The sequence below is a fragment of the Martes martes genome (assembly GCF_963455335.1).
Source record: "Martes martes genome assembly, chromosome: 10".
NCBI lineage: Eukaryota > Metazoa > Chordata > Mammalia > Carnivora > Mustelidae > Martes > Martes martes.
Genome location: NC_137898.1, coordinates 42,131,634 through 42,157,675, shown reverse-complemented (window position 1 = coordinate 42,157,675; position 26,042 = coordinate 42,131,634). Strand labels below are relative to the sequence as shown.

Genomic DNA, 26,042 nt, shown 5'->3' with positions numbered 1-26,042 from the left:
CCATCTTCAGTATGTATGTCTGTTTTGACGCGTGGAAGGACAACTGCCTCAAAATAGGCCTCAAACCTTGATTCTTAGAAATGTTCAGGCTACTCATTCCTTAGTTCCTCTCAACAAATATTTGAGGGGGTACTGTGTGTCAGGCACAATCCTCAGCTCTGGGATTACAGTTGGAAAGAGTGGGTGGTAAAGCTTGGTCTGGAGTTCACATGCTGTAATAGTGGTCTATTCCGGCCGATTATAATTCTGGTATTTTCTAGTGAACTGAAGAACAAATATCCATGGGTCATCTCATCCACAGGGCCTTTCTTTAATGTGCTTTTTAAAGGCTCTGTGGCACCTCTTTTGGGAGTAAGGGAAGCAGGTTGAAAAGTCTTCCTACAATGTTTATCCTAGTGTTCTTAAGAGTTGGATCTTTGAAGACTGACGTCTTCCAAGGTGGGGCATAAGGCTGAGTATCTATTACTCCGGGCAAATTGTAAAGATGTAGATTAGACTAAATGTGTACTGACTAGACTCTCTCATGGTAATTGGATTTTTAAACAATTTCTTACCACTAGCTTGTGTCTTATTTCTCCCTTCTCTCTCAAGGTAGAAACACTAGAGAAAAAAATAAGCCCAGTTGAGGTAATGGTGTGGAATACTTAGACTCTGGTGTTGTAAAATAGAGGTTTGGGACACTTTGATTCTATTATCCTTTTCAGTTGGTTTTTAATATCTTTTCATGGAAGTTTTTGGCATCGTATTCATTAAAATCTGATGTAAGAGGGTTTTTGGTTTTTTTGGTTTAAATTCAGTTTTGTAAGTACTTCTTGAGCCTTCAGGACACAAATGTGAAAATCCAAATCTGCATGTCTGCCAGGCTATAAACAGCATAGCTGGGCAGAACAGAGACCTGAAGGTGCTTTCTCCATCCCGGGCTGGGGGCTGGGGCTGGAAGGACAGGGGACTGGGAAAGAAGCTTACAAAGGCTTCACAGAGGAGGCAGATCCTTAGTTCTTGACTGTGGACTCCTAGCTGAGTTTCTGGGCTTAACTCTGATGGAGACATCAGAAAGGAGATTAACATTGTATGTAATTTACATTGATGATATACCTTACTGGGTTAATGAGAGCTGCCATTTATAGAACGCTCACTGTGTGCTAGGTACAGCGCGAAGCATTTTATTGCCATCCTGTAATCTATTTCCCACAATGCTTCCTCTAAATTAGGTAGTATTAGCTCCATCTTACAGATGAAGAAACTGTGGCCCAGAGAGATTGATATGGCTAAGATCACACAGCTAAGAAGCTGTAGAGCTGAGAATCTGCAGTATCTTTGCCTCCAAAGCCAGTGCCCTAATCTCTACATATATTGTGTTTCTGTGCTGCTGCTGTGGCAAACTCAACCCCTCCCACCCCCCTGTAGGTAACTTAGGCTGTGTCTTGCTGGGATTCCTCCATACTTCAGCATCAGAACCTGGGCCTTTCTTCCATATCACTGGTATTGATTTCCAGTTAATTCAACACAACCTCTTTCTCTTACTTCTCTAAGGAGCTAGGTGCTATTATGACTCCAAGAGTGAGTTTCAGACCTAATTTGGACTTACCATATGGTCTTGGAAGAGCCACTTTTAAGTCTCATGCTCCCATTTTCTATCTGTGTTATTACCACATTGGGAATAGGCTTATTAGTAATCCTATTGGTATTAAGCAATATTAACATTTCTGGCTAAAGATGAGGTGAGATGGTTAACAGATGCATGAAATGATGCTCAACTCATCGGAAAAATGCCAATCAAAACCACAGTGAGATCATCTCACACCTGTCAGAGTGGCTAATATCAAAAACATCAGAAACAAGTGTTGGCGAGGATGTAGAGAAAGAGGAACGCTCGTGACTGTTGGTGGGAATGCAGACTGGTGCAGCCACTGTGGAAACCAATATGGAGGTGCCTCAAATAATTAGAAGTCGAATTACCATATGATCTAGTAATTCCATTACTGGATATTTACACAAAGAATACAAAAACACGAATTCAAAGGGATACACACGCCGCTGTTTATGGCGGCATTATTTACGATAGCCAAGATATGGAAGCAGCCCAAGTCTTCATTGATACATGAATGGATAAAGGTGTGTGTGTGTGTGTGTGTATGTGTGTGTGTGTGTGTGTGGAATATTACTCAGCCACAAAAAAGAACGAAGTCTTGCCATTTGCAATGACACGGTTGGAGCTAGAGAGTATAATGCCAAGTGAAATGAGTCAGAAAGACAAACATCATGCGGTTTCACTTGTGGAGTTTAAGAAACGAAACAAAGGGGAAAACAAGAGACAGACCAAAAACCGGACTCTTCACTACAGAGAACAAACTGAGGGTCACCAGAGAGGGACGGGGGAGGGACAGGGGGGAAATAGGTGATGGGGACTAAGGAGGGCACTGGTGATGACCACTGGGTGATGAGCACCAGTGTTGAATCACTGTATTGTACACCTGACACTAATATAACACTGTACATTAACTACATGGGAACTGAAATTTTAAAAAAAATTAAGAAAAGATGAGGTGAGATGCTATCATCCATGCCTTTTGTCCTGAGTGGGGCTAAAGCTGAACTGATCCACTCTGAGCCATCCCACCTTCCGTGGGGAGGTCACAGTCACCTTTCAAAGAGCCCAAAGCATAATCACAGTCCGGTCTATTTCTCAGTCCCCACACGTTTCTGTGATTCCCCATCGCTCCAAGACTGTCATCAGTGCAGTTGTCTCTGCTTTGGATGCTGACGACCTTGCCCCAGCTGTCCCCGGAGGACGGCAGCTCAATGAGTAAGTCCCAAAGCTTTCGAGCTGCGTCTCAGCATTTCTCATAGCTGAGCTGATTAGACAGGCCCCAGGATGGGCCTTAGGACGTGGTTGGCCTCAAGGGTCCTGAACATCACTACTCAAAGTATCTGGGGTGACTGTTTATTTTTCTGACTTGTGTTTCCTATTTCAGCAAATGAGAAGATTGAAGACATCAATGGCTGTCCGAAGAACAGATCGCAAATGGTGAGTGGTACACGGGTGGCGAGTATTTGTGTGAGAGAAGGAAGCCCTGCCTCTCAATGGTATTGACCGTCTTGAGAACATTCCCACCAGAAACTTTCCCCTAGGGGATTATATTAATAAACTAACAGCTATTTCCTAGTAGCTGCGGTCGGCTTCTCTGAAATTTGTTGGCATTTACTAAAAAGTGGCCGTGATTTTTACGTAGATGGTGAGACAGGGAACATGAAATACTGCCCTTTCTTTCAGAAACAAATTATGCAGACCTGGTGGAAATACACACTTGTTGAGAATTTGGACCATTGTGAGTCATTCCGCTTTCTCAGACTCACACAACAATCTCTATATGTGGTACTGAGGCACAGATGGGGTCATGGTATCTTGCTCAGAAATCAGGGCATGTGGTCTGATTGCCTTTAAAGGTTAGAATGATGTGAAAGCACAGTGGTGACAGCAGATGTGAAATGTATAATCATATCCAGACCATTCTTAACCTTGACAAGTTATATACTCTCTGATATCATATGCTTAAGCTCTGATAGTAAAGCTTTTTTTTTTAAATGGATCTTTGAACATCTGTTCTTGTTATATGTCCTGTGAATAATCTTTGAATTAAAATTCATGATCACTACTGAGTTCAGAAAACATGAAATTGCAATGCTCTGAGAACCTGATTTTTTCCCTTCAAAAGGCTTTTCAAACAGTCTTTACACCAAGTACATATATATCATCAGACTGTTAAGATGATGCTACTCCTACCTGCTTAAAATACGAAGGTGGCAATTTAAGGACAACTTTCTATTTTTGCAGGACATTAATATGCTTCCAGAAACCTAAGAAAAAGGCATAATCTGTTTTTTCTGACCTCCCCACTCCCTTTGAGTTGACACAATTGGATACTGTCATTCCGGAATATAACAAAGTGATTGGCATTCCTTGGGTTTCCCTTTCAATTTTCCCAAGTATTTGTTACCCTTGTGAGTTGGACAGATCACCTTTTCGGCGCACTTTCCTTTGCATGCATAAAGACACATTTTTTATCCCAAAGAGGAGGGTGGGTGGCGGGGAGTCCTCCTTCAGTTTACATTGTGAAGCAAGTTTCTCTCTCTTTTTTTTTTTTTGTCATTTCACGGGGATTTTGTTTCTTTTTGTTTGATCCAGAAAGCAACCCCTCCTTATGTAGGAAAGTCCCATACAGACATCTCATGGCTGCTTTGACTTCTGGAAAAGCTGGGCTGCTATTTTTGCTAGAGCTACCGCAGCTGTCTAGTGTATTAATAATTGGAGAAAATTTGGAAGATAGAAGACTTAATTTAGTGCAAGCATTTTACACATGCAGTCATATCTTCACATGAAAGAGATACAGTCGTTCCCCCGGGGTAGATACAGATGCATTTGTCCCAGCCCGTTATAATGCATACATAGACCTGACATTTGAAGGTAATGAACCTTTTATTGTCTTTGGCACTTTTGTATTTTCTGTGCTTCCTATTGGAGGTGTGAAAGCCTACTTTCCAAGATTATAAAATAATACCGCCATCTCAGATTCTTTGGTGCAAATTTAGTTCTAGATGCCAAGTGTTATTTATAAATGCTACCATGACACGAATGTAATTTTGTGGTTTCTCTAACTCTTTCAGCTGTGAAAGTATTGTTTTCCTCTTTTTTTTTTTTTAATGGCCTGTGGGTTTGTGTGGGGTTTTTTTGTTGTTGTTGTTTTTTGTTTTTTGTTTTTTTTTTAGAACACAGGAATATAAAATCCTGTAATTGTCTGTGATAATTAGTTCCAGCTAGGGGCAGGGAGGCAGACATGGTCTGGTAAACATAGCAGAGAATAGTTCAATGTCCAGGATGTGAGGCCAGGAAAATGGGAAAATCTCCACCACAGTCATTCCATTCTGCAGCAAAGGAGAAAGATGGTAAAGCCAACAGGGCTATTGTTGTTAACCCCACGTTGCAAACTGTGACGGGTCCATAAGACGGAACCTCACCTGGGGCGCCTGGGTGGCTCAGTGGGTTAAGCCTCTGCCTTGGGCTCAGGTCATGATCTTAGGGTCCTGGGATCGAGCCCCGCATCGGGCTGTCTGCTCGGCAGGGAGCCTGCTTCCCCCTCTCTGCTTGCCTGTCTGCCTGCTTGTGATGTCTCTGTCAAATAAATAAATAAAATCTTTGGAAAAAAAAAAAAAAGAAAAGAAAAAGACGGAACCTCACCTGACCCACCAGGCTGCCCAGTAGCTCAGGTCTCAAATTCCTGCATTCTGGGCTCTACTTCATATGTTCTTTTCCAGGAGGCTGGGGAAGTGAGAGCAGATAGCTCTGGCATTGGGACCAGAAAATCCCAGGGGCACCGATGCACAGACGCAATGAGTATGGTGTTGTCCCTTTGACCTGCAGATCAGCAGAACTTTGCAGAGTGCTGACCATTGCCAGCCACTGGGGTGGACCACGTGAATGCTCAGGTGAACGAGATGGGTCCCTGCCCTCCAGGAGCTCCATGATGAGTGGACAGGAGAGCAGAGAATAACAGCGCTGCCATTTGCACAGACCTCTGTGCACATGACACAGTGGGGGCCCATTGCATCTGAGAATGAGGGAGGGTCAAGAGTAACTTCTAGGGAGTAAATCTGAAAGGCAAGAGGGTTCACCCCACGGTAATGATGGGTGGATGAGGATTAACATTCCTGGAGCATATCTTTACTAAAGCTTGTCAGGGACCCTGCAAAGGAAGGTTTTGCAGCATTTGCTTATGATCCTACCCAAGGGCCCTAAGCTGTGTCTAGGGAGACTCCTTTCCTCCAGTGAGGAGTGAGGCATGGAAGAGTCCAGAATGCAGCAGACCCCATAGCCATGGCAGTCTTCAGGTCTGGGACAAGCCTTCTGCATTCATCATCATTCCCCAAATCACCGCATTTTGGGGAGCAACCCCCCACTGGGCCCTGGAGTGCAGTATTTTTGAAAGAAAATACCCATGGTCATCCAGCCCTGGAGAGGGACGTTCAGTCATGGGGTCTGGGAACTGAAAATGCTACCTGGTGGGAAATGGTAGTTCCTGAGTTTATTGTTTGCTCTGACCTGTAGCTGCACAGTGCCAGAAGTTTCATGCACCCATTCATGCTTGTGGGCACATCCTACACTCTAGACTCTGCTGTGGGCCCACATAATGCTCCCCCAATTCTGGTGAAGAGACTGCAGTGCCACGTGGTGGAAAGCTGTCCCCAGGGCGAGATAAAGCCAGAACCATCAGCATATACTGTAACCTGCTGGTGGCCCTAGTAGGATAGGACCGTGATGGTAGGCACAAGGCAGGGAGGCATGGCAGGGACTTGCCTTTCCCTAGCAGGGTGGCCTCAGCTTGTGTTGAAGGAGTCCTTTGGGCAGTTTTGGGCTGACCTAGACCCTCCGGGGGGCCATGTCCTTGGAGACAGAGCTGCAGTAATGCTCCTGCCCCCCTCTCACCCACCAGGCCGTCCCTTTGGCCCTTTAATAAGTTTTGTGTGTGTGCGTCAGAGCTGGTTAAAATGTTTTGTCTGTTTAGCATTGCCATGGCAACCCAGGGGCATCTTTTTGGCTTTCAAGTGCTGTGTTCAGCAGAGTTAGTTTGGGAGGAGAAACATTGCCTGGAGCCTGGCCCGAGGGCACTGCCTCTCCTGGAACCCCTGGGCTCCAAGACAGAGCCTCACTTCGGAGCCTAGGAATGGCTGCTTCAGGGGGTGGTTTTCTTTTTTAATCATTGGCTTTCTGTTGTGGATGAGGAGAGGTGCAAAGTTAGCAAGGCCTGCTGGCCCTTTCAGCGGAAAGCCCCAGGCCTGTTTATCCTTCTGGTTGCTGATCTCCGGCCCAGGGTCATCTGGGGCCTCCTAGCGCAGCCGCCTCCTGAGCTCTCCAAGTGCTCTGCCTTCTTCTCTTGGTGCTTCTACCTTTAATTGATTAATTAATTAATTAATTAATTTCAAAGCTTTTATTTGTTTATTTTTTAGAGAGAGACTGCACAAGCAAGGGGGAGGAGCAGAAGGGGAGAGAGGAAGGGTGAGAGAATCCCAAGCCGACTCTGTGCTGAGTAAGGAGTCCGATGTGGGGCTCAGTCTCATGACCCTGAGATCGTGACCTGAGCTGAAACTAAGAGTCCGGTGCTTAACCGACTGAGCCACTTAGGCACCCCCTTCCCATAGAGGGCCAACTGGGCTTGAGAACCATGCAGGCCAAGTTCAAGTTCCTCCTCTGCTGTCCTGTGGGCTTGAGCTCATTATTTAAGCTTTTGAAGGCTCTATTTCCTGTTCCTGAAAGTGGGGTTGGTAATACAGCTCATAAAGTTTTTATAGTACTAATGAGGCAAAGCAAGGGATAATCATGGGTAGTACTGATGAAGATGATAAAACACAGCAAGAGCCTGTCGGGGTCCACCTGGTGCCAGGTGCCAGGCTCAGTGCTGCCCAGCCATCTTCTCCCTCCATCCTCCCAATAGTCCTTTCAGGTAGGTGAGCTTGTTACCCCCATGCTCCTAGCATGGGAACAGCCCTTGACACATGGCGGTTTCTATGACAATGGTGATTTGTGCTTGTAGTTCATGTGTTGGAGACATGGAACCCTCTGGAAATCTGAGGAAAGCTAAGGCCCTCTCCTCCCCAGATCACACAGCCCCCAGAATTTTGCATGCACCTGAGCAGATTGTAGATCCCAGAGGCCAGCCCATGTGTCCCCCCAGGGCTCCACAGACGCAAAGTTCAGTGCCCCTGCTGCTTAGGGCACAGCTCTGCCCCGCACCCTGTCCTTTCAGCAGTCCCCATGGACATGGTGGCACCTGATTCCCAAAACAATAGGAGTTTGTATGTAGACACAGAGAAGTACCAGGCAGTGGTTTTCAAACTCATATTCCATGAGCAGAATCCACCCCCCTCCCAAAAAATAGCACATGGGGACTGAGGCTTTACAAGGTCTCGTTCTCTTTCTTCTTTTTTTTTTTTTTTTGGTCCCAGTTTACTCACCTAGGAAGCAGAGTTGGAGCTCAAACCCAAGTCTATCTAGTTGAAGAGCCTGTGGTGTCCACTTCTGTGACAGAGAAGGGGTATAATAAAAATAGTCTCCCCCTCCCCATTCCCTACTCTAATTTTTCATTTGTGGACAGAGCAGAATCAGCAGAAGGGAGGAGATTGAGTATTTCCGGAAAGGGCCTGGGCTGACCTGTGGATGGAACCTCAGGAGCGGAGAAAGGAGGAAGGGCCCCAGTGAGAGGCAGCTCTTGAGATGGCCTTGGACAGGCCTGGCGCCAGGTACCTCCCCCTGCGTTCTCCACAGAGCCTCCTGGGCCAAGGGAAGGCCATCTGCAACAGAATCAGGTTTCCAGGCCCAGTGACCTTGGGCACTCCCAACAGCTGAGAGAAAGCTGGCCACATGCCTAGGGAGTGTCTGAGATCCTTGGGCAGCTGAGGTGCCTCTTCCCTGGGCCCCTGAGCCTATTTTTATACCACCCTAAGGGCACGCACATGTTACAGAACCAAGGAGGAATGAGAAAAAGTCCACAGGCCACTTAGAATTTAAAGCAAAGTGGAAAGAGTCCGGGGCCAAGGTCAGCAGGCAGCATCCCCCACTTCCCACTCGATGGCACATCCATTGTCACCACTTAGGTTTTGGCCGGTGATGGCTTTCAGCACGGAGGCAACATCCATGTCTTAGCTTTCTGCCTCTTTGGCGCATCTCTGTTTAAACCATCGTGGGCTGCCCCTTCGCCTTTCCATGCTCTTGAGCACACAGTAGAAGGTCCTTCACAATCCACTTGCCGTCATTGCTTGCCACTCGGCCTCTCCAACTCCATACCCTGGGCATACTGGAGCGTGGGGTGCTCCCAAAGAGGCTGTGTACTCCTGTCTTTGTACTTAGCCACATGCTGTCCCGGACTGCCTGGAAGAACTGAGGATCATCCCACATGGATACTGTGACCTTTAATCTTCAGGTCAATCGTTATCTCAAGTAATTGAGATAATTAGGTGCCTGTCCTCTTTCCTGTCTCCTGGTATTACGTGCCTGCATTTCTCATAGCACCCCCTTGTGGTTGTCTGTTGAATTGTCTTCTTGAAGGAGATAACCATGTCTTTCACCTGAGTATCCTAACTTAGGTTACACTTAGATGATTGGCATCTAGTAGGTGTTTAATAAGTGTTGGATGGTTGGGCAGACAGACAGATGGATGGATGGAAAGACTAAGAAGGGGGCTGGCCTGGACTTGTCTATGTGACTAAAGGATTGTAACATACCCTCATCAGATCCTTATTTATGGCTGTAATTTGGGTGTTGGAAGTTCTTTAGTGTTATCCCAGAAGTATCTTTCCTACTCTTAATTCCTCTCTTTCTTGGTTTATCCAAAAGACCCAAGTAGGACAGTGCAGTTAACTTTTAGTTTATTGAGTTCTTTTATATAGCTTGAGGTAAACATATTTAGACATCCTTACAACCACCAGAGATTATTAACATTGATAATAGAATGGTAATTAACATGGTAAATAATAATGATAAATAATATTATGGTAAATAATGACAAATAATATCAATTAACATTGATAATAGGAATGGTAAGTGCTTGGGGTTCCTGGGTGGCTCAGCTGATTAAGCATCTGCCTTGGGCACACATCATGATCCCAGGGTCCTGGGATCAAGCCCCGAGTCAGGCTCCCTGCTTATCGGGGAGTCTGCGTATCTCTCTCCATCTGTCCTTCCCCCCCTCAGACCCTGCTCTCTCGGTCTAAATCAGTCAATAAATAAAAATCTAAAAAAAATGTGGTAAGTGCTTTACGTGTTTTAGCTCCTTTTATTCTCCTAGAATGAGAAACTGATCTTGTTCATTCCATTGAATGGTGTGGAGAAGCTAGACCCTGCTGCCATTCGTTGTGCTCTGCCAGGGGCTAAATGTGAGTCATGTTAGAGAATCTCTCTTTCTCTCCCCCTCCTGCTGCAGAGCCTGGGGTTATTGCCTTGTCCCGGATTCTGTCTGTGTTCTTACATAAGAGTAGCAAACATGTATCCTATATACTTCTAACCGGGCAATGTTATAGACCTCTGCACTGATGGATTTTATCTTCATAAAACCCTATGAGAGCAGTTACCTTTATTCCCATTTCACAGATGAGGAAACAGAGAGGCTTAGTAACAAGCAGGAGGTCACACAGTGAAGAAGAGACAAGCTGGGATTTGAACCCTGAAAGCCTGGCTCTAAAGTCCGTTCCCTTAACTGTTAGGCTATTCTACATCTAAGGAAACTGACTAGAGAAGAGAAAAGATGGACTGGGACGTGGCGGTACAAAAATCACATTTGTGGTACTGGCCCTCCTATAGGTGTGGGCAGAGCCTAGGTAGAGGCCTTCCTTCACGAGAAGGAGATTTGGTTTGAAGACGACTAGAATCAGGCAGCCTCGGGTCTCCCATCCTGGACCATGTGTGCTGGGCAGTTGACTAAATCTGAGCCTGCCCTCCTCTGTGAAAGGGGATTGTAATGGAAGCTGCCTCTTAGGGTTGCTGCCAGGGATGAATGAGGGATGGTATCATTAGCACCTGGTCTCACCCTGGCTCATGGTGAGAGCACATTAGATGTTTTCCATTCCCTGCTTATGAGTCCTGCATATCCTGACTACTGTCAGGTTTATTCACACTCGAAGTAGGCACCCAGCATGGCAGGCTGAACAGTGGACCCCCAGAAGTTCCACATACTAATCTTAGGAACCTGTGTGAATGTTATCTTACATAACACAAGGGACTGTGCAGGTGTGACTAAGTGAAGGGTTTTGAGACAGGAAGATTATCCTGGATTATCTGGGCAAGCCCGGTGTGATCACCAGAATCCTTCTCAGGACGGCAAGGAGGTGAGTGAGGACATGTGATTACGGGACCGGGGTGGGAGTGGGAGGCAAGAGACTGGCAGATGCTGTTCCTGGCTCTGAAGAGGTTAGAAGGGGCCATGAACCGAGGCATGCCGGTGGCCTCTAGAAGCTAGAGAAGAGAAGGAAAAACTGATTCTCCCCTAGAGCTTGCAGAATGGATCTAGCAGGCCGACTCCTTTATTGTAGCTCTCTGAGACTCTAAGAGAATTTTAGGTTGCTTAAGACACCAAATTCTGGTCCCTTGTCAACAGAAGCAGGAAACTAATACTCTCTGGGATTCAACCAAAATAATTCTTGCCGTATTTGAAGTATGCTACCTGAGTTTCTAGCAGAGGCTCATTTGGCTACTATGAGCCCCTCGGGTTTCTGAGTTGGCCGGAAGTTGCTTCTGTTGTTAGAAGACTTCAGAACGGAGCGTGCCGCCTTTGAGCTAAATTCAGAGCAGGTCACTGTAGGGAAGTAGGGAGAGAACAGAGCCCCCTATTTAGTTTCTGGCAGTGCAGGGCCATATTGTGGGTGGCCTCAGACCCTAAGCTGTCCCGGCGTCCACAGGTGTCAATTACAACTTGGGCCCCAGGGACTCGTGACCTCTTCTCGAACTTACACTTATGGGTAGGTATTGTGCTCCCCAACTAATATGTGTTTGTCTTGTAGCTAATACGACATTTAAACACATTTTGAGGTATTTATCATATTTTGTTTAATAACATCCAAGCTTTGTAGTACGTATAACGTCTTTTTCATCTTTTGGTTCAATAAAAATCTCCATATTCCCAGCACCTGGCACGGGGCTAAGTACATTGGAAGCGCTCAGCTCGTGTTTCTTAGATGAACGAGCTTCAGCAATTAGTGGCCCGACTGTCCAGGAACTGCTCAGAGAGTAGGGATGATGTCGCACGTGAACTTTCAATATGTCAGATATGTAATATGTATTTTGTATTTTTCAGTGCTGTAAAGAAGCTTGAGTTGTCTTAAGCCAAGAAATTCTCTCCAATCATCTCTCTCATGATTTTATATTTTAACTTAGTTATAAAGACGTGCGGGAAAGACCCCCATGGAGCAGATTATTTTCCTTGATGAGGGAAGTAGCATTTGGTTCGGCAAAGCTTTCTGGAGCAGAGCCCCCCCACCCCCACTCCGGAGTGCCCAGGGGCATCACCTGGAGGGCCTGTCCCAACAGGGCTGGGCCCCACCCCCCAGAGCTGCTGATTCAGGAAGCCTAGGGTGGAGCTGGGGTATTTGCATTTTTAAATGAGCAAATCTTGGGCGCCATGCTGATGCCGTTGGTCTGGTGACCACACTTTGCCAACGGTTAGCTTCAAGCCAAGTACAGAAAGCCTCTTTGGGGCTCTGCCTGTGCAAACACACATGTAAATGTGAATTAGCTTGCAAAGTTTTTTAAAATTTGTAAAAATTAACAGTATCTCTAGGGGGTTTATTTAAATTTCAGGATTTTGAATGAGCCAGTCATTTTGCTTTTTTGGAAAGGTTAAGATGCTTTAGATGTCCCCTTGTCTGAGAACTGTAGTAGGCTCGGAATGGATCAGATCTGAATTGTGCTCATGGCCATGGTCTTGGAGTCTGCCAGGACATTCTCTGTCTCTTCTAGCTCACTTAACCTGTGTGACCCTTGGTTTCCTCTATTGAAAAATGGAAGTGATAATCCTTTAGCATATTGTACTTAACTGCCTGCCTCCCAGTAGATGATAACATCTTTGAGGGCACTGTTGCATCTGTCCATCTGTCCATCTGTCCATATGGCCTGGCACCTGGTAGATGCTCAGGGAATATTTACTAAAGAAACACTCAGCACACCTGCCTGGGGCCTGAGGCAGTGTCAGTGGCAAAGTGGTGCTCCATAAGGTTAAAGAACTTAGCAAATGTGAGGAGATGGGAGGGAGAATAGCCACACATCTTCTTGAGCTAGAAGAGAGATCGGATGGTGACTTGTAACCACGGAGATTGTGGTTTACAGAACAGCCATCTAGGCCTCATGCTTGGATCCATCTTACATGTAGTTCCTGTGTTTCAGCCTAGCATCTAAGGGGGGGTCTTCTGTATGTGTGGGGTTTTGTTTGTTTGTTTTTTTAAAAGATTTTATTTATTTATTTGACAGAGAGAGATCACAAGTAGGCAGAGAGAGAGAGAGAGAGAGAGAGGAGGAAGCAGGCTCCCTGCTGGGCAGAGAGCCTGATGTGGGGCTCGATCCCAGGACTCTGGGACCATGACCTGAGCCGAAGGCAGAGGCTTTAACCCACTGAGCCACCCAGGCACCCCTGTTTGTTTGTTTTAATTATTCCATGAAGCAGAACTGAGCCAGGACTTCCTCTTTGCACTTGGGTAAAGCACGGTTAGCCTATGGCATCTGCATTTTGGGGTAGATGAAAGCCCGTGGGCTCAACCTCAGCAAAGGGAGGAGGACAGTTGCCCATGAGCTGAGGTCAAGTCCCAGAAAACCTTTTAAAACAAACAAAAAAATCTGAATCGATGCCGATAGATGGAAGTCAATGCACTTCGTAAAAATTGGTCTTCTAGGGTGCCTGGCTGGCTCAATGGGTTAAGCTTCTGCCTTCTGCTCTGGTCATGATCTCAGGGTCCTGGGATCAAGCCCCGCATCGGGCTCTCTGCTCAGCAGAGAGCCTGCTTCCCTCTTTCTCTCTGCCTGCCTCTCTGCCTACTTGTGATCTCTGTGTGTCAAATAAATTAATAAAATCTTTTAAAAAAATGTTTTAAAAAATTGGTCTTCTAGTCCTTCCTTCCTCCCTCCTTCCTTCCTTCCTTCCCTGATGATCTACCAGTGCTGGGTTGGCACTCCTCAGGCCAAAATTGGCTAAACTCAGGTAGCAGCTGCCCCCTTAAGAAGGGTGTGGGCTGCATTTGTCCTGTTCTCCACCATTCCCTATTGTTTATACGCAGCTTTTGTTACTCATCTGTTACTGGCCTGCCCCTTACACACATTTGAGGTTTGTGATCCCCAAACTGTTGCATTCTTAGGAGTGTCATGAACTTCTTCAGGGATCCTAAGCACTGGCATATGGGCTTTTGAAAGATCCTTGTTCGGGGAGCATTTTGACTTGAAAATAATGCCCGTAAATGTTTATATTAATAATTTCTGCTCCTGAAGATTTCAAACACTAGAAAAGGAACATAACTATCTCCTACAAAACATGGACAGGAGAATGTGGGGAGAGTCAGCTCCTTCCTCTGTGAAGCGTCCTTTGTCCTTCCAATATGAAGATGAGATTTGGTTCAGAAGGACTGATGACTCGCAGTCACACACAGCCGAACTCCCAGGGTTAGGGAGGTGACCAAACACAGTGGTCCATAACAATAGTGAAGCCCTTGCCATTTGGTTGTTAACATTCCATGTTTGTGGGGGCTTCACAGATTTAAACCTCTTTCCATTAAGTGTTCTGATTCCCACTCTACCATGTGTTTAATATCTGCAGCTTTAGAAGGGGACTTTAGTGCCTCCATTTCCTCATCTGGAAAATGGTGATAGCATCTACCTCATCTACTGGTGAAAATGAACTAAAATAATGACGTATGCCAAAGAATTTATCCCAGTGCTTCGTGTTTTCTAAGCATATAAATATTAGTTTCTTAGGTCTCCGTAAGGCTTTCTGTATGCCCATTTTTCTGAAAGGAAAACTGAGCCTCAGGGAAACCAAGGAACTTACCCTAAGATGGTCAAGAAGCTGAGAAACCCACAGATGTCCTCTCTGGTCCCGTCTCTCTGGGAGGGTAAAATTTCCTATCCATAATGGCTCCAGTCACAATGCAGCGGACAACACTTTGACTTAAGGTTTATCCTCTGGAGGAGATGGGAGTGGATGGCAAAATCTTTTCTTTCTCACACTTTTCTCTGAAGGCGCAGGAAGACAAGAGGTGGAAATCCAGGCAGCCTGGATTCTTTCCACTGTTGTGAAGGATACCTAGTTCCCTTTCCTGGGAGATTTTGAGAGAAATCAACTGGGAATTAAAGCCTTTCCTGGGCCCCATCCTGCTTCTCTAAGGGAATCCTGAGGTGGGAGCTCTGACTAAAGCAGAGGGTCCTTCGGAGGGTCAGCCTGCAGATGGGGTGTTTCCTTTGACTTGATGTTTTTCCTCTGTCTTGTGAGACTCCTTTCAGAGACTTGCAGAGATTTTATTCTGAGTTTCAGATGTACTGATGCTTTATTTATGAATAACTCTAAAGCGCTCTATTTTTATAATCACCAACAGTTTAATTTTAGCCTTTAAGGGGAACGTATCTTCCTTATAGGTAAAATTGTATGAAATGGCCAATATTTCACCATTTTTAACCTCCAAAAAATTGCAGTCTTATCCAGTTCAGCTGGATCCTTGACAAGGACAGAAATAGTAACAGAGATTAGCATTAAAAATTGACACTATTTCTTCCCAGGTGCATTAGATATCTTGTAGGCTTGGAAAGCTCAAGGATATCCTGTAATAGAGACCTTCCTTGTCTAGTCTGTTCTTTTCTTCCGGCGGGCTTGGTGCCTCTGACATTCTGCCTATGGCAGTAAACAGAGTGGAGAATTATTTTAATTACTCATAGAATCCTTAATTTTTGATACCATATGACTTCTGATTGGGCGGCATGTAGCTCTTTGCATAGATCACAAATTTTAGAATTAGAAACCATTATTCAAATCTCGTGTCTTGGTATATTTTGTGTGCTACTTTGCAAAATCTCCCCAATTACATATGAATCATCATCAGCGGTCTAGAATTCAGGCTGTGCTCTGTAGCCATACCTACTAACAGCTTTTTGAAATTTAAAAAAAAAATTGAGATGATGTATAGGAAAGTTGCTAGTAGTGTGCCTGGCATATAATAATGACCCACTAATGACTAGCAGCCTCTGAAATTGGAGTGGAGAGGGAAGGGCAATTTTTGAATTCCATCTCCTGCAGAAAAGAACATGACCTGGTGATGTTTGCAGGCACAGGACGAAAGAGCAGACACCTTCATCCCTGCCTTCACCAGTAGGAGGGCGAAGCCTTGCAGGATTCTGAACTGGGCATGAAGGCGTTCTGCTTAGCTTTGCTTTCCTGCTTATTGGTGCTGCCAGGGTGTTTCTTGTCGTGTGTGCTGGCTATCCTTGGAATTGCGGGGTCGAAATCCAGGGACTGACAGTTCGAGAGCAGCCCAGAAGAATCAGAGCTACAGACGATGGTGAATTGGCTGAAAAACAAAAGTGCACTCACAGGCTGGTCTGAGGGAACTGACCACCCAACTAGGGGGTCAAGTTTGGCTCCTGGTCTTCATCTGCAAAAGGTCCCATTACCCTGTTCCTGTGTATGTATTTGGTCTGTGGGGAAAATGACCTATTCTAGCAATACTTCCATGGAGGATTTGCTGCTGCACTCGCGGAATGTATCGAGGGTCTGTTTTGTTTTACATTATGTTTCTCTTCTGCCTCTTGAAGACTTTGTGGTGGTTTATGGGTTTAAGGATATAAATTGGCCAAGATACAAGAAGAACCAGACTGTAAAGAGCACAGTGAGTCCATGTCAGGCTTTTGAGTTGGTGAGTTGATAGGTGTGTAACCCTTCTCACGTTTGGGATCTGTGTTTAGTGGGGAGACTTTTGCTTCTAGTCTGCTTTTGTGTAGGGGCCTGTCTATCATGTGAGGAAGGACCATGCTATCTTGTCCCCTCTGTTTCCCCTTCCCCTGGAGCAGAGGCTCCAAGAGTAAATAGTCATTATTCATCAAAGAATGAATGAGGCTACCAAGTTTTAGTTAGTTCCTGGGTGGAAACTCTCTAGCACATGTCCACGGTACCTCTCTTCTCTGTTGGTTCAAAAGGCAGCCCCACATTTGGGGTCCAGAAGGCAGGCATTGTTGAAGTTGGTGTCTGAGTTTGTATCCTTCTCTGTAGGAAAAGCCAGGTTTTTCCTCAAAAGATCATTGCTCCTTCTTAATGAAACTGTTTGCTGTCTTAGGGTTTTTTATGTAACTTAGTAAAGGAGACATTGAACCAAAATCTTTTGGGATAGAAACTGCTGATTCTAACAGGGTGGAAAGAATTCTAGCTACAAGGAACCCATTCATAGAGAGGCTGTGCGAGTGTCGTGTAATGTAGCAAGCCTCAGAGTGTCTCACAAATTGCAAAATGATCCTGTACTTCCAGGAGATGCCAGTGATCTCTCATATTCTGCTTTTATGGAATTATATGAAGAAAGAGTCTTTTAAAGCTCTGGCTATGTAAAGTTCCAGACCCTTGACCCAGGTCAACCCATCTCTGCCTCAGTATCTCTGCTGAGAGAGTTCTATACGTTCCTGTGTTCTAGATTAAGAAGTAGAGACTTAAAGCAGTTAATGCATTTTGCTAGAGTCTCGTGGGTGATGTGAGGGAACTGGAATCTAGTGGAGGAGTCCGGAGCCCACATTCTTCCAACAGGTAGCTGTCATCTAATAACTGTGATGGAATACAGGTACCAGTGGGAGAGGTGACCCACAGAAAGCCTGCAGCAGTCCTTCTGCCCCGGTGTGAATTAGTTTACTTCTGTCTTTTCAAGAGTGGGCTTGCTGAGACATAGGCCAGACATTAGGCGATGGAGAAGACCCAGAGTCCTGGATAGCCAGATTTGAGGGGAAAGCTAGGAGCATATGGAAGTCAACCCAGGTAAGCTTGTCGAACTCTGCTTTGCCAGGGGCCAACTCCAGACCTAGCTTTGGGCGTATCATGGGCTTAGAATGGTAGCCCAGAGATGGCATGTCAAAAATGACAACATAGGGCGCATGGGTGGCTCAGTGGGTCAAGCCTCTGCCTTTGGCTCAGGTCATGATCTCAGGGTCCTGGGATCGAGCCCCGCATCGGGCTCTCTGCTCAGCAGGGAGCCTGCTTCCTCCTCTCTCTCTGCCTGCCTCTCTGCCTACCTGTGATCTCTGTCTGTCAAATAAATAAATAAAATATTTTTAAAAAAATGACAACATAGTAACAAACACTGCCAGTTATGGGGCAGCTGTTGAGCCACACATACATCCTCTCTCAGAATGGCCACCCGCCCCCGCCCTGTGAGATAAGTGCTGCAGTGCCCATTTGACAGGTCAGACCACTGAGGAAACCTAGTGGAGATCATCGTTTCGTCAACAGCAGAATCAGGATTGGAATGCAGATTTGTCATACTCCAAAGCCTGTGTTATGTCCCTGAATACTACTCCTTAGCCCTAATCACTCCCCACTAGCATTTGTATCCAGCTCCAGACTTGGAGGCCTCACCTTGGAACTGTCCCTTTGTGGGGAAGACCAGGAAGTGAGGCAACATGACTCTGAAACCAGAGTGGGGAGGTGGCGTTAGCAGTGACATGCCGGAAGAATGCACGTGGGGGCATCCGCTGGGCCTCCCGACCGCACCGATCCCCAGTAGAACTGTCCCCCTCCTCGCTACCAATCGATGCTCCGCAGGCCTCAACTGTAAGGTTCATTTTGGGAGCCTCCAGTGTCAGGACTGACTTCTAGAACGTTCCTACCCCTCCCTTTCCAGATTTCTCTTTGTCTCAAGGGAAAAATTGAGAAGTCAGAATATAATAGGAAAATGAGGTATTCTAAGCATTTGGAAGCAAAGAGGAGAAAGATCGTCACTGGAGGAATTTGAGATTCTTGTTTTCATTTTTTTTTTTTTTTATCCATATGGACCTACCCATTTGCTATAATAGCAGAGAGATTCCTATAAAGCTTTTTTCCTCCCTTTTCTTTCTTTCTTTCTTTTTTTTTAAAGGAGTTCTTGACAACATCTTGGAAAGCTGAAGTTATGTTATATACAGTAAGATGGGTAACATTGCCAATTAAAGGAAGGAGCTGGGCGAGGCATTAAAGCAGCAAGCGCCATCTAGCCCGAGTCCCACATTCTTCAGCTTTCTGTTTCAAAGCTGCCAAGAAGGCTAGAGCTGATGTGCTGAATGGCCAAAAGTGGGACAGAAGGAGTGGAGCCCCTCGTGCTATTGGGCTAGGATGGCTCCATGCATCAGCCAAGCAAGCAGCAACTTTGGGGGTTCACAAGGGGAGATGCTCTTGAATATCTCTCCACCTAAGAGAATTTGAAGTGCCACCTTATAGTTCCCTCATTTCTGGGGTCTCCTAAAATGAAAATCGTAATAGCCAGGCTCCACCAGCTCGGTCCCATGGGACTGTGTCTCCAGGACCACACTGTGGCCCATGAGCCGTATGATCACGGGCAGGTGCTGGGCTCCAACACTGAGAGAGGTGTCCAAATAACAATTCAGCTGGACAAATCCTGCATCAGGTCATGGCCTAGGAATGCAGAGGGAAGAGATAACACAGGTGAGACAGGCATGTAGGAGAAGCACTTCCCCATAGTTCATTTTGCTTTCTGGCTTTTTGGTTTGGTTTCATGATTGCACTTTCTTTCTTTCCTTTTTTATTTCTTTCTTTTACTTTCTCTTTTCTATTTTTATTCTTGGAAAGGGGCAGAGGAAGGAGTGTCAGATAGACATGGTGGCCTGTTGGTTAAGAAGCCGACCTTCCTAATACATGTGACCACAGATGCTGACCTCCCATTCCCATCCATCCCTATCTCCATGCCCAGCCACTGGAGCCCCCACTTCAAGGACACTGCTTGAGCCATCCCAGACACAAAATAGCCCAGCTTCAAGCTTTCAGACTGGAAGGGCTTTTCCTGGCTGCTGTTGCCCTGGTAATGGTGGGGAGATAGTACACTCCAGGGCTTCCCTAAGAACTGGAAGGAGCCCTGCCTTCTCTCTCCTGTGAGTTATTGAAGGTGGCCCTGTGTGGCCAGCCCTCTTCTCTTGCTCAGCGTCCTATCTCCTAGCTCTTCTCCTCTGCCTGCTGGCCTCCAGCCAGTTTGATTCTGTTTTGGTTACCAGAACGTGGTATGCTGTTCATCCCACATGGAACCTTTGAAGCCATAGGTTTACTGGGTTTGGAATGGTCTGTTTCCCTGCTCTCGGGGCCCACTTAACTCTTAAGTCTCAGCTCACATTCCCCTTCAGTCGGTAAATTTTGAGCATCTGCAATGAGCTCCTCACTATTCTAGGTGCTGGGGCCCTGTCAGGGAGCAGATGGACAAAAAGCCCTGTCTCTTTGAACCTCTGTGCTATCTCTTCCTTAAGAAGTTTTTATTCAGGGGCGCCTGGGTGGCTCAGTGGGTTAAGCATCTGCCTTCAGTTCAGGTCAGGATCTCAGGGTCCTGGGATCGAGTCCTGCATAGGGCTCCTTACTCAGTGGGGAGCCTGCTTCTCCCTTTGCTTCTGTAGCTCCCCCTGCTTGTGCCCGCCGTCTGTCTTTTCTCTTTCTCTCTCTCTCTCTCTCTCTGGCAAATAAATAAATAAAATCTTTTAAAAAAATTTTTCTTAAAAAAAAATTTTTCTTTTAAATCCAGCCCTCCTCCCCAGTCCCCTGGGTGGATGAGGTCTTCTAGAACATGAGAGGTGTTGTCTCTTACTTCTGCATTATTGACTTAATGTCCAGTCCCCCCCTTCTGTGAGGTCAGGAATTATTCACCACTGTATACCCAGCAGGTGTTCATTGGTAGGGGGTCAAGGAATGGATAAATGAATGGAGGAATAATTATTTTTGTTGACAAGTAGCAGCATCAGGTGTGAAGGTCACACTTCTGCAAGGAAGTTGTTTGAGCCAATGTATGAGGCTCCTGAGGAAGCTACACTGCTGTGCTTTTAGACCATCCAGAACTTGCAAGTTCTTACTCAGCCTTGTCTGGGATCCGGGTCTACCATTCCCAAGGCTCTGGGTATTTCATGACTTTAAAAAATGGCTGTAAGCATGCCTGACTTTCATGTAGCAGCTGTTGGTCTCTCCTCCCAGGACAGAGATCTCCAAGGGGCCCCAATGAGAAACTCTTAACTCATGAAAACTCGTGCCCCGTTTACTCGCACGCCCGGAGCCCCATCTTTCCCCTTGGGCCGGGTAGTACCCAGAGGGTTGGTCTTCGTTTGCATTTATCATTTTCATGCGCTTTGCACTCAGCTACACTGGTATTCAGAGAAAAAGGCTGCCATGACAACTGCCACAACAGATGGTATTTGATCAGTCTCTAAGCTGCGGAGGAGATATACAGCCGTTCTTCTGAGGTTTGCATATTTCACTTTATCATGAGACCCAGGCCAGCCTTCACCATGGTTGAAATGTGAAGTTTTCCATCTGCCTCCCACCCCTCCCCCTTCTCTTTCCATCCAGTTGTTTGGCATTTGTTTTGATTTTCCTTGCTCTCTGGCTGTCCTGGGTGGAGATGGGCTCTTGGATGTGGGAAGCAAAGACGGCAACGCACACAGTCCGTGGAAGTTGCCCTGCAAGTCTCAAGTACAGAGATTGTTGAGAAACTCTCCAACTTGGGGATGGAGATCCCGGCTGAGACTAGGAGGGAGCCCTCGCTGTAGCCTCTCTCTCCGGGATCCTCATAGTCACAGATGGCACATGGTGAAGGCCACCTGTGGCCCCAAGCAAAGGGAAGGCTGTGCATGTCCGTCTTGGTCTTGGTTTGTCCCCTTACTCTACCTGTGCCTGCAGCCAACCCCATTCTGCTCCCAGGGTCTCCAAGCCACATTGTGGTCCCACTTCTAGGCTTTCCACCTCCACCCCACCTAAAACTCCAGGAACTTCTTTCCAGAAATCTTGGACCAGTTTTTATGGCAGCGATGACCGCAGAAGCCTTCTCCCCCAGCGCAAAGTGCGGCTCCCACCATCCCCCACCCTCAACACTGGAATGTCAGGCTTTGCACAGATTTTTGTCAGCTAATTTTGGAAAGTAGTTTATATTGGCTGCTATGTGTTAATGAACCACTTCGGTTGTATTTACATACTTTGCTGCTTAAGAGCCTTTCCCATCACTCTGCATTCCCAACTCTAATCAGATCTGCCTCTCACCCTGTGTGTCTGGGGAGCACATGCACCCCAGGGCTCATCAGCGCTAGGCACGGGGACACCCTTGTGCTTGCTGAGGGCCCCCCCCCCCGGCCAAGCCCTCACTGGGTGTGGTGGCGGTGTGCAGTTTCAACAGTGCACGAGGATAGATTGCTTGTTTACTGTATGGTACTTGGAAGAAAACCTTAAGGTGAATTTCAGTCACAAGAGAGGCTTGGATCAAAGAAACACTCTCCCCTTCTGATCTCCTTCCAAGTGAAGCCAGGAGGTTGGAATCCACATCTGACCCTCTTCTGCTTCCCAGCCCCGCTCTCTTCCTGGGGTGCAGATGAAAAGAGTGTGGGTCTCAGCAGCCTTGTCAGGAGTGATTTTTAACCTTAATGGAACGTTATTAAAGAGTGGATTTGAGACTTAAGGAATGCTTTTTGAACTCCTTCTTTGAGCAGAGAAATCATAGTAGAGGGAAAAAATTCAAGGCACTTGATGGGCTTATGAATCGTCTTTTAAATGATGACCCAAGTTCTTATTTTTAGTTTTAACATATTCCAGGAGTGCGATGCAACCATCCAGACTCTGTCCCCTGCTTTATCTCCTCTTTAGGAGAAAGCGTTCTTGCTTCCCCTAGACCGTGTCCCTCCACCTAACCAAGGAAAATCCTGATGCTTCCTTTGCGTATATGCTCTGATTCTCCCTGACCTGGCTGGGAATTGGGGTGTGTGTCAGATGGCTCTGTGGACCCTAGAGAGAAGGGTTATGTAAGTGTGGGCTCCTGGACAGGACCAGGACTCTGCCCTAACATGGTCAGGTGAACCCAGCACAGTGTCTGGAACAGAGCAGACATCTACAATTATATTGATTGATGAAAAGAATCACAGGTTTCTCAGGCTTTGTACTATTGACCCTTTGGGTAGGATTTTTCATCCTTATGTGTGTTGTAGGATGTTCAGCAACATCTTTGGCCTCTACCCACTAGATGCTAGTGGCACCCCCCACACTGTGAGAACAGAGAATGTTGCCAGATGTCCCTTGGGTGTGGCAACATTGTTACCCCTCCCCCCCCCCCACTCTCCCTGCCCTGTGGAGAACTGATCTTGAAACTCTTTGAAAGAATGATAGGGATTTTAAAAAGTAACAGGAGGAAGAAAAATAGTCCAGGTAACCTATATAATTATTCATTCCTTTAGTAGAATTTAACATTAAAAGAAAGCCCAGTAGATGGCTGAATTGAAATGAAACAAGGGCTAGCCTGGCAGGAAGAAATTACCATGTGCTTTAAATGATACGATATGCTTTGAATGCTCCATAAATGTGCCACGTAAATGTGCCTTATGTTCCCTGGAAGAAAATGTCTATAGAATTAGAACGTTGTAGTAGGGCAGTGATTTCTTGAATACATCGGTGGGGGTCTTTTTTTTGTTTGTTTTTAAATCAATGCTACTCTGCCGCACTGTTGTTGAAAAAATGTAACCTACCCACGTCAGCACACCTCCATGACGCTTGCCAGGATAGATACCAAGTGTACTATTTTTGATTTTACATTAATAGATTCCCAGGCAGTCAGCTTTTTCTTTATCTCAATTCTCACGGGGACAATACTTGCCAAACCTCACTTATCAGCCGTGTGCAAGATACACTGAAGAAGCAGGATAGGATTATTCAAAGGAAAAAGGGATTGAAGAATTTTATAATTTTATCATGATTTAAATATTAGTCCCTCTGTGGGGGCAACAGATCCTTTTGTGTGATTTTGGTACATTACCGTTGTGGGCTGTTGTGGAAATAAGGACTGATAGTTATTTTTCTCAAAATGTAACAGGGGGTAATAACATTTAGAGATCTAATTTTGATTACTTAAAATGTAAGCGGATTGCTTCAAAATGCCTTCCACAGGGGTTCTCCCGCCATTCTTCCTTCTTTCCCCTCCCCTTGCCCTCTAGGATAGTGGCACCTGCTTGTTGCCTGTCCTTCTGGCTTGGAAGGAAGGAAGAGTTAAAAGCAATCATGCTTTCCCTCCCCCTTTATACGAAATGATTTTCTGCAGTGGTGGCAGGCATAACCCATAACATCAGCCTTTATTTGCAGGAAATTGCATTTTGACCCTTTTCCCAAAGATGATTAAAAAAAAAAAGTCTCCCAGATGAGGATCTTTGAGGGTGAGCTGGAGGCTGGGCGAGAGAAGGGATCACGGGCTAAAAACTGTAAGGAAGGAACAGCCTTGGGCTTGGGGTGGAGCAGAGTCTTAGAACGAGGGCAGTTTGATTGAGGTGCCCCCGTAGCTCAATTTTGTGTTTGGAAGGTCTGAAGACTGGGAGCAGAGAAGGAAAATGCCAGACACAGGGAAGGAGGACATATATTTCAGGAAGACTGGCTTGGAGCCAGACTTTACACAAATTAGACCTCTTCTTGCGCTGCAGACTCTGCGCTCTGTGGCCATGAAGTCGCCTTCAGAAGATCGCTTGGGAAGGGGAAAGGAGAATGGTCACATGGACACTGTGAAAGACAGTCATTTATTCAAGATAAACCCTATGGGTTAAACACCCTTTTGAATGTATAAGAATGCTGACAGAGCGTAGGAAGTCGGGTGGGGGGCAGGGGGGCTCTCCACTGTGAAATGCAAACTGTGTGAAATTCAAAGATCCTTGTGCCAACTCAAAAGCAGTTTCTTTTATTTACGGTCACCATTGACATTAATTGAGCCTGAACATTTTCCTGTAGACCAAAAAATCATTAGCCTTGACAAATGAAGTCAAATCAGACCTTTGGGAATGACCTAATTGTTCTTTCCCGAGGGCTGGACGTTTGCTTGCCCTTGGCCGTGGCATCAGCCCTGGCAAGCCTGGGAGGCCTCCCAGACTCTGGCAGGTGGGTTCCTTCTTGTCACAGAACACACAAAGGACAGAGGGGTTCACGGAGGTCACAGCCCTCCCTCGTCATCTGCAATGCCCGCCAGCCTGAGAATTTTGTGAGTAAACGCGGCCCAGAGCCCTGCTGAAACTCCCATTCACTGTTTTCACATTTGACGGCGTGCCTCCTTGGTGCTGGAAATTTCTCCCAGCTGCTGGTGGACAGGGTGGGTCTACTGTCCCCTTCATCCCCACCTCCATTTTTCTGGCAGCTGCTCAGATTTTCAGGATAGCTCTAGTGACAGTGGTGCACATAGGCGCTCTCATTCCACTCTGGTTATTTTTGGTAGCCATGAGCAAGCCAGGGCCTCGACTTCTGGAACTGTGTGGTTGGGATATTAGGTAACTTTTTCTTGTGCAAGTACAGACAGGGAGTCCTGACCTGCACCCATCCATCCGTTCATCCATCCATCCATCTGCCACTGGCACGTCATTTTCCTCGTGCGAACCTTAGTAAATGCACAGTGAATCCTCTCTCCGACATTGCTCTTTGTTCCTGATAAAAGATGGCTCTGAGAAGGCTGAACCTTGATTGAGCGTATGTCATTTTTTTTTCTAGATTGAAAACATAGATGCCTGCTTGAATTTCCTGGCAGCGAAGGGGATAAACATCCAGGGGCTGTCTGCAGAAGGTGAGTCAGAGCACTTGTCATGAAGCTGCCTTTTCATTGTTAGAAATGCCCACCTGTTACTTACTGATGACTTTAATACAGTTAAGCCCAGGGGTGCTGGTGTGCGCTCTGGCTTTGTTTTCCTCCTGGTTTTGAGGCAGCTCAAGGCCTGTCTAGACTCAACTATGCCAACTTTTTGACACCTAAAGAATCACTCCAGGAATGGAGATCCCACCAGGCCGGCCGATGTCTGTTAGACACAGAGGAGGGGTTACTGGAGATGCAGCCACTTCTCTGGAGGAGGGCTTCATCCAACAATGCCGATTTGATTCACCCGGCTAGCAATTCAGTTAATTATCAAGCTGAGCCTTATCTGTGGGAGAGAGAACACTTAGCCACAGCTTATATTTAAATTGCACAGTTCCCAGGGAAAAATGCAGAGTCCTTATCTCTTGCTTTTCTTAGAAGAAGCAGCGCTTTTCTTAGTTCAAAAAAAAAAAGAAAGAAAAGAAAAGAAAACACGTGATATATTAATGAGAGGCTGCGTTTTGACATCCTGATTAGTTTTTAATTAACTCCAATTGGGTGGCTAATTAGCACATTAGCGTGTGCTGGTGGTTTGCTATTCAATTAAGTATTGGTCCGGAGATGGCTGGTCCGAGTTCTCAGCCGCCTCGGGCAACGTCTCGCCCTGGAATCTTCTGCGCGCTCTCCGGTTTGTAAATACAGGCAGCTGCCAGCCCAGACGTGGCCACAGGCCTCGGCAG

The 26,042-nt window shown here is 46.2% G+C and overlaps 1 protein-coding gene across 2 annotated transcripts in view; it reads left to right on the top strand.

The window, feature by feature from the left end:
• Nucleotides 1-26,042, top strand: part of NAV2 (neuron navigator 2) — a 394,477-nt gene that overhangs the window by 130,931 nt on the left and 237,504 nt on the right. For both annotated transcript variants that reach the window (XM_080816815.1, XM_080816814.1), the window contains exons 3-4: nt 2,976-3,028; nt 25,224-25,296. In XM_080816815.1, the coding sequence (XP_080672941.1) occupies nt 2,976-3,028; nt 25,224-25,296 (126 nt within the window). The remainder of the gene's footprint in view (nt 1-2,975; nt 3,029-25,223; nt 25,297-26,042) is intronic.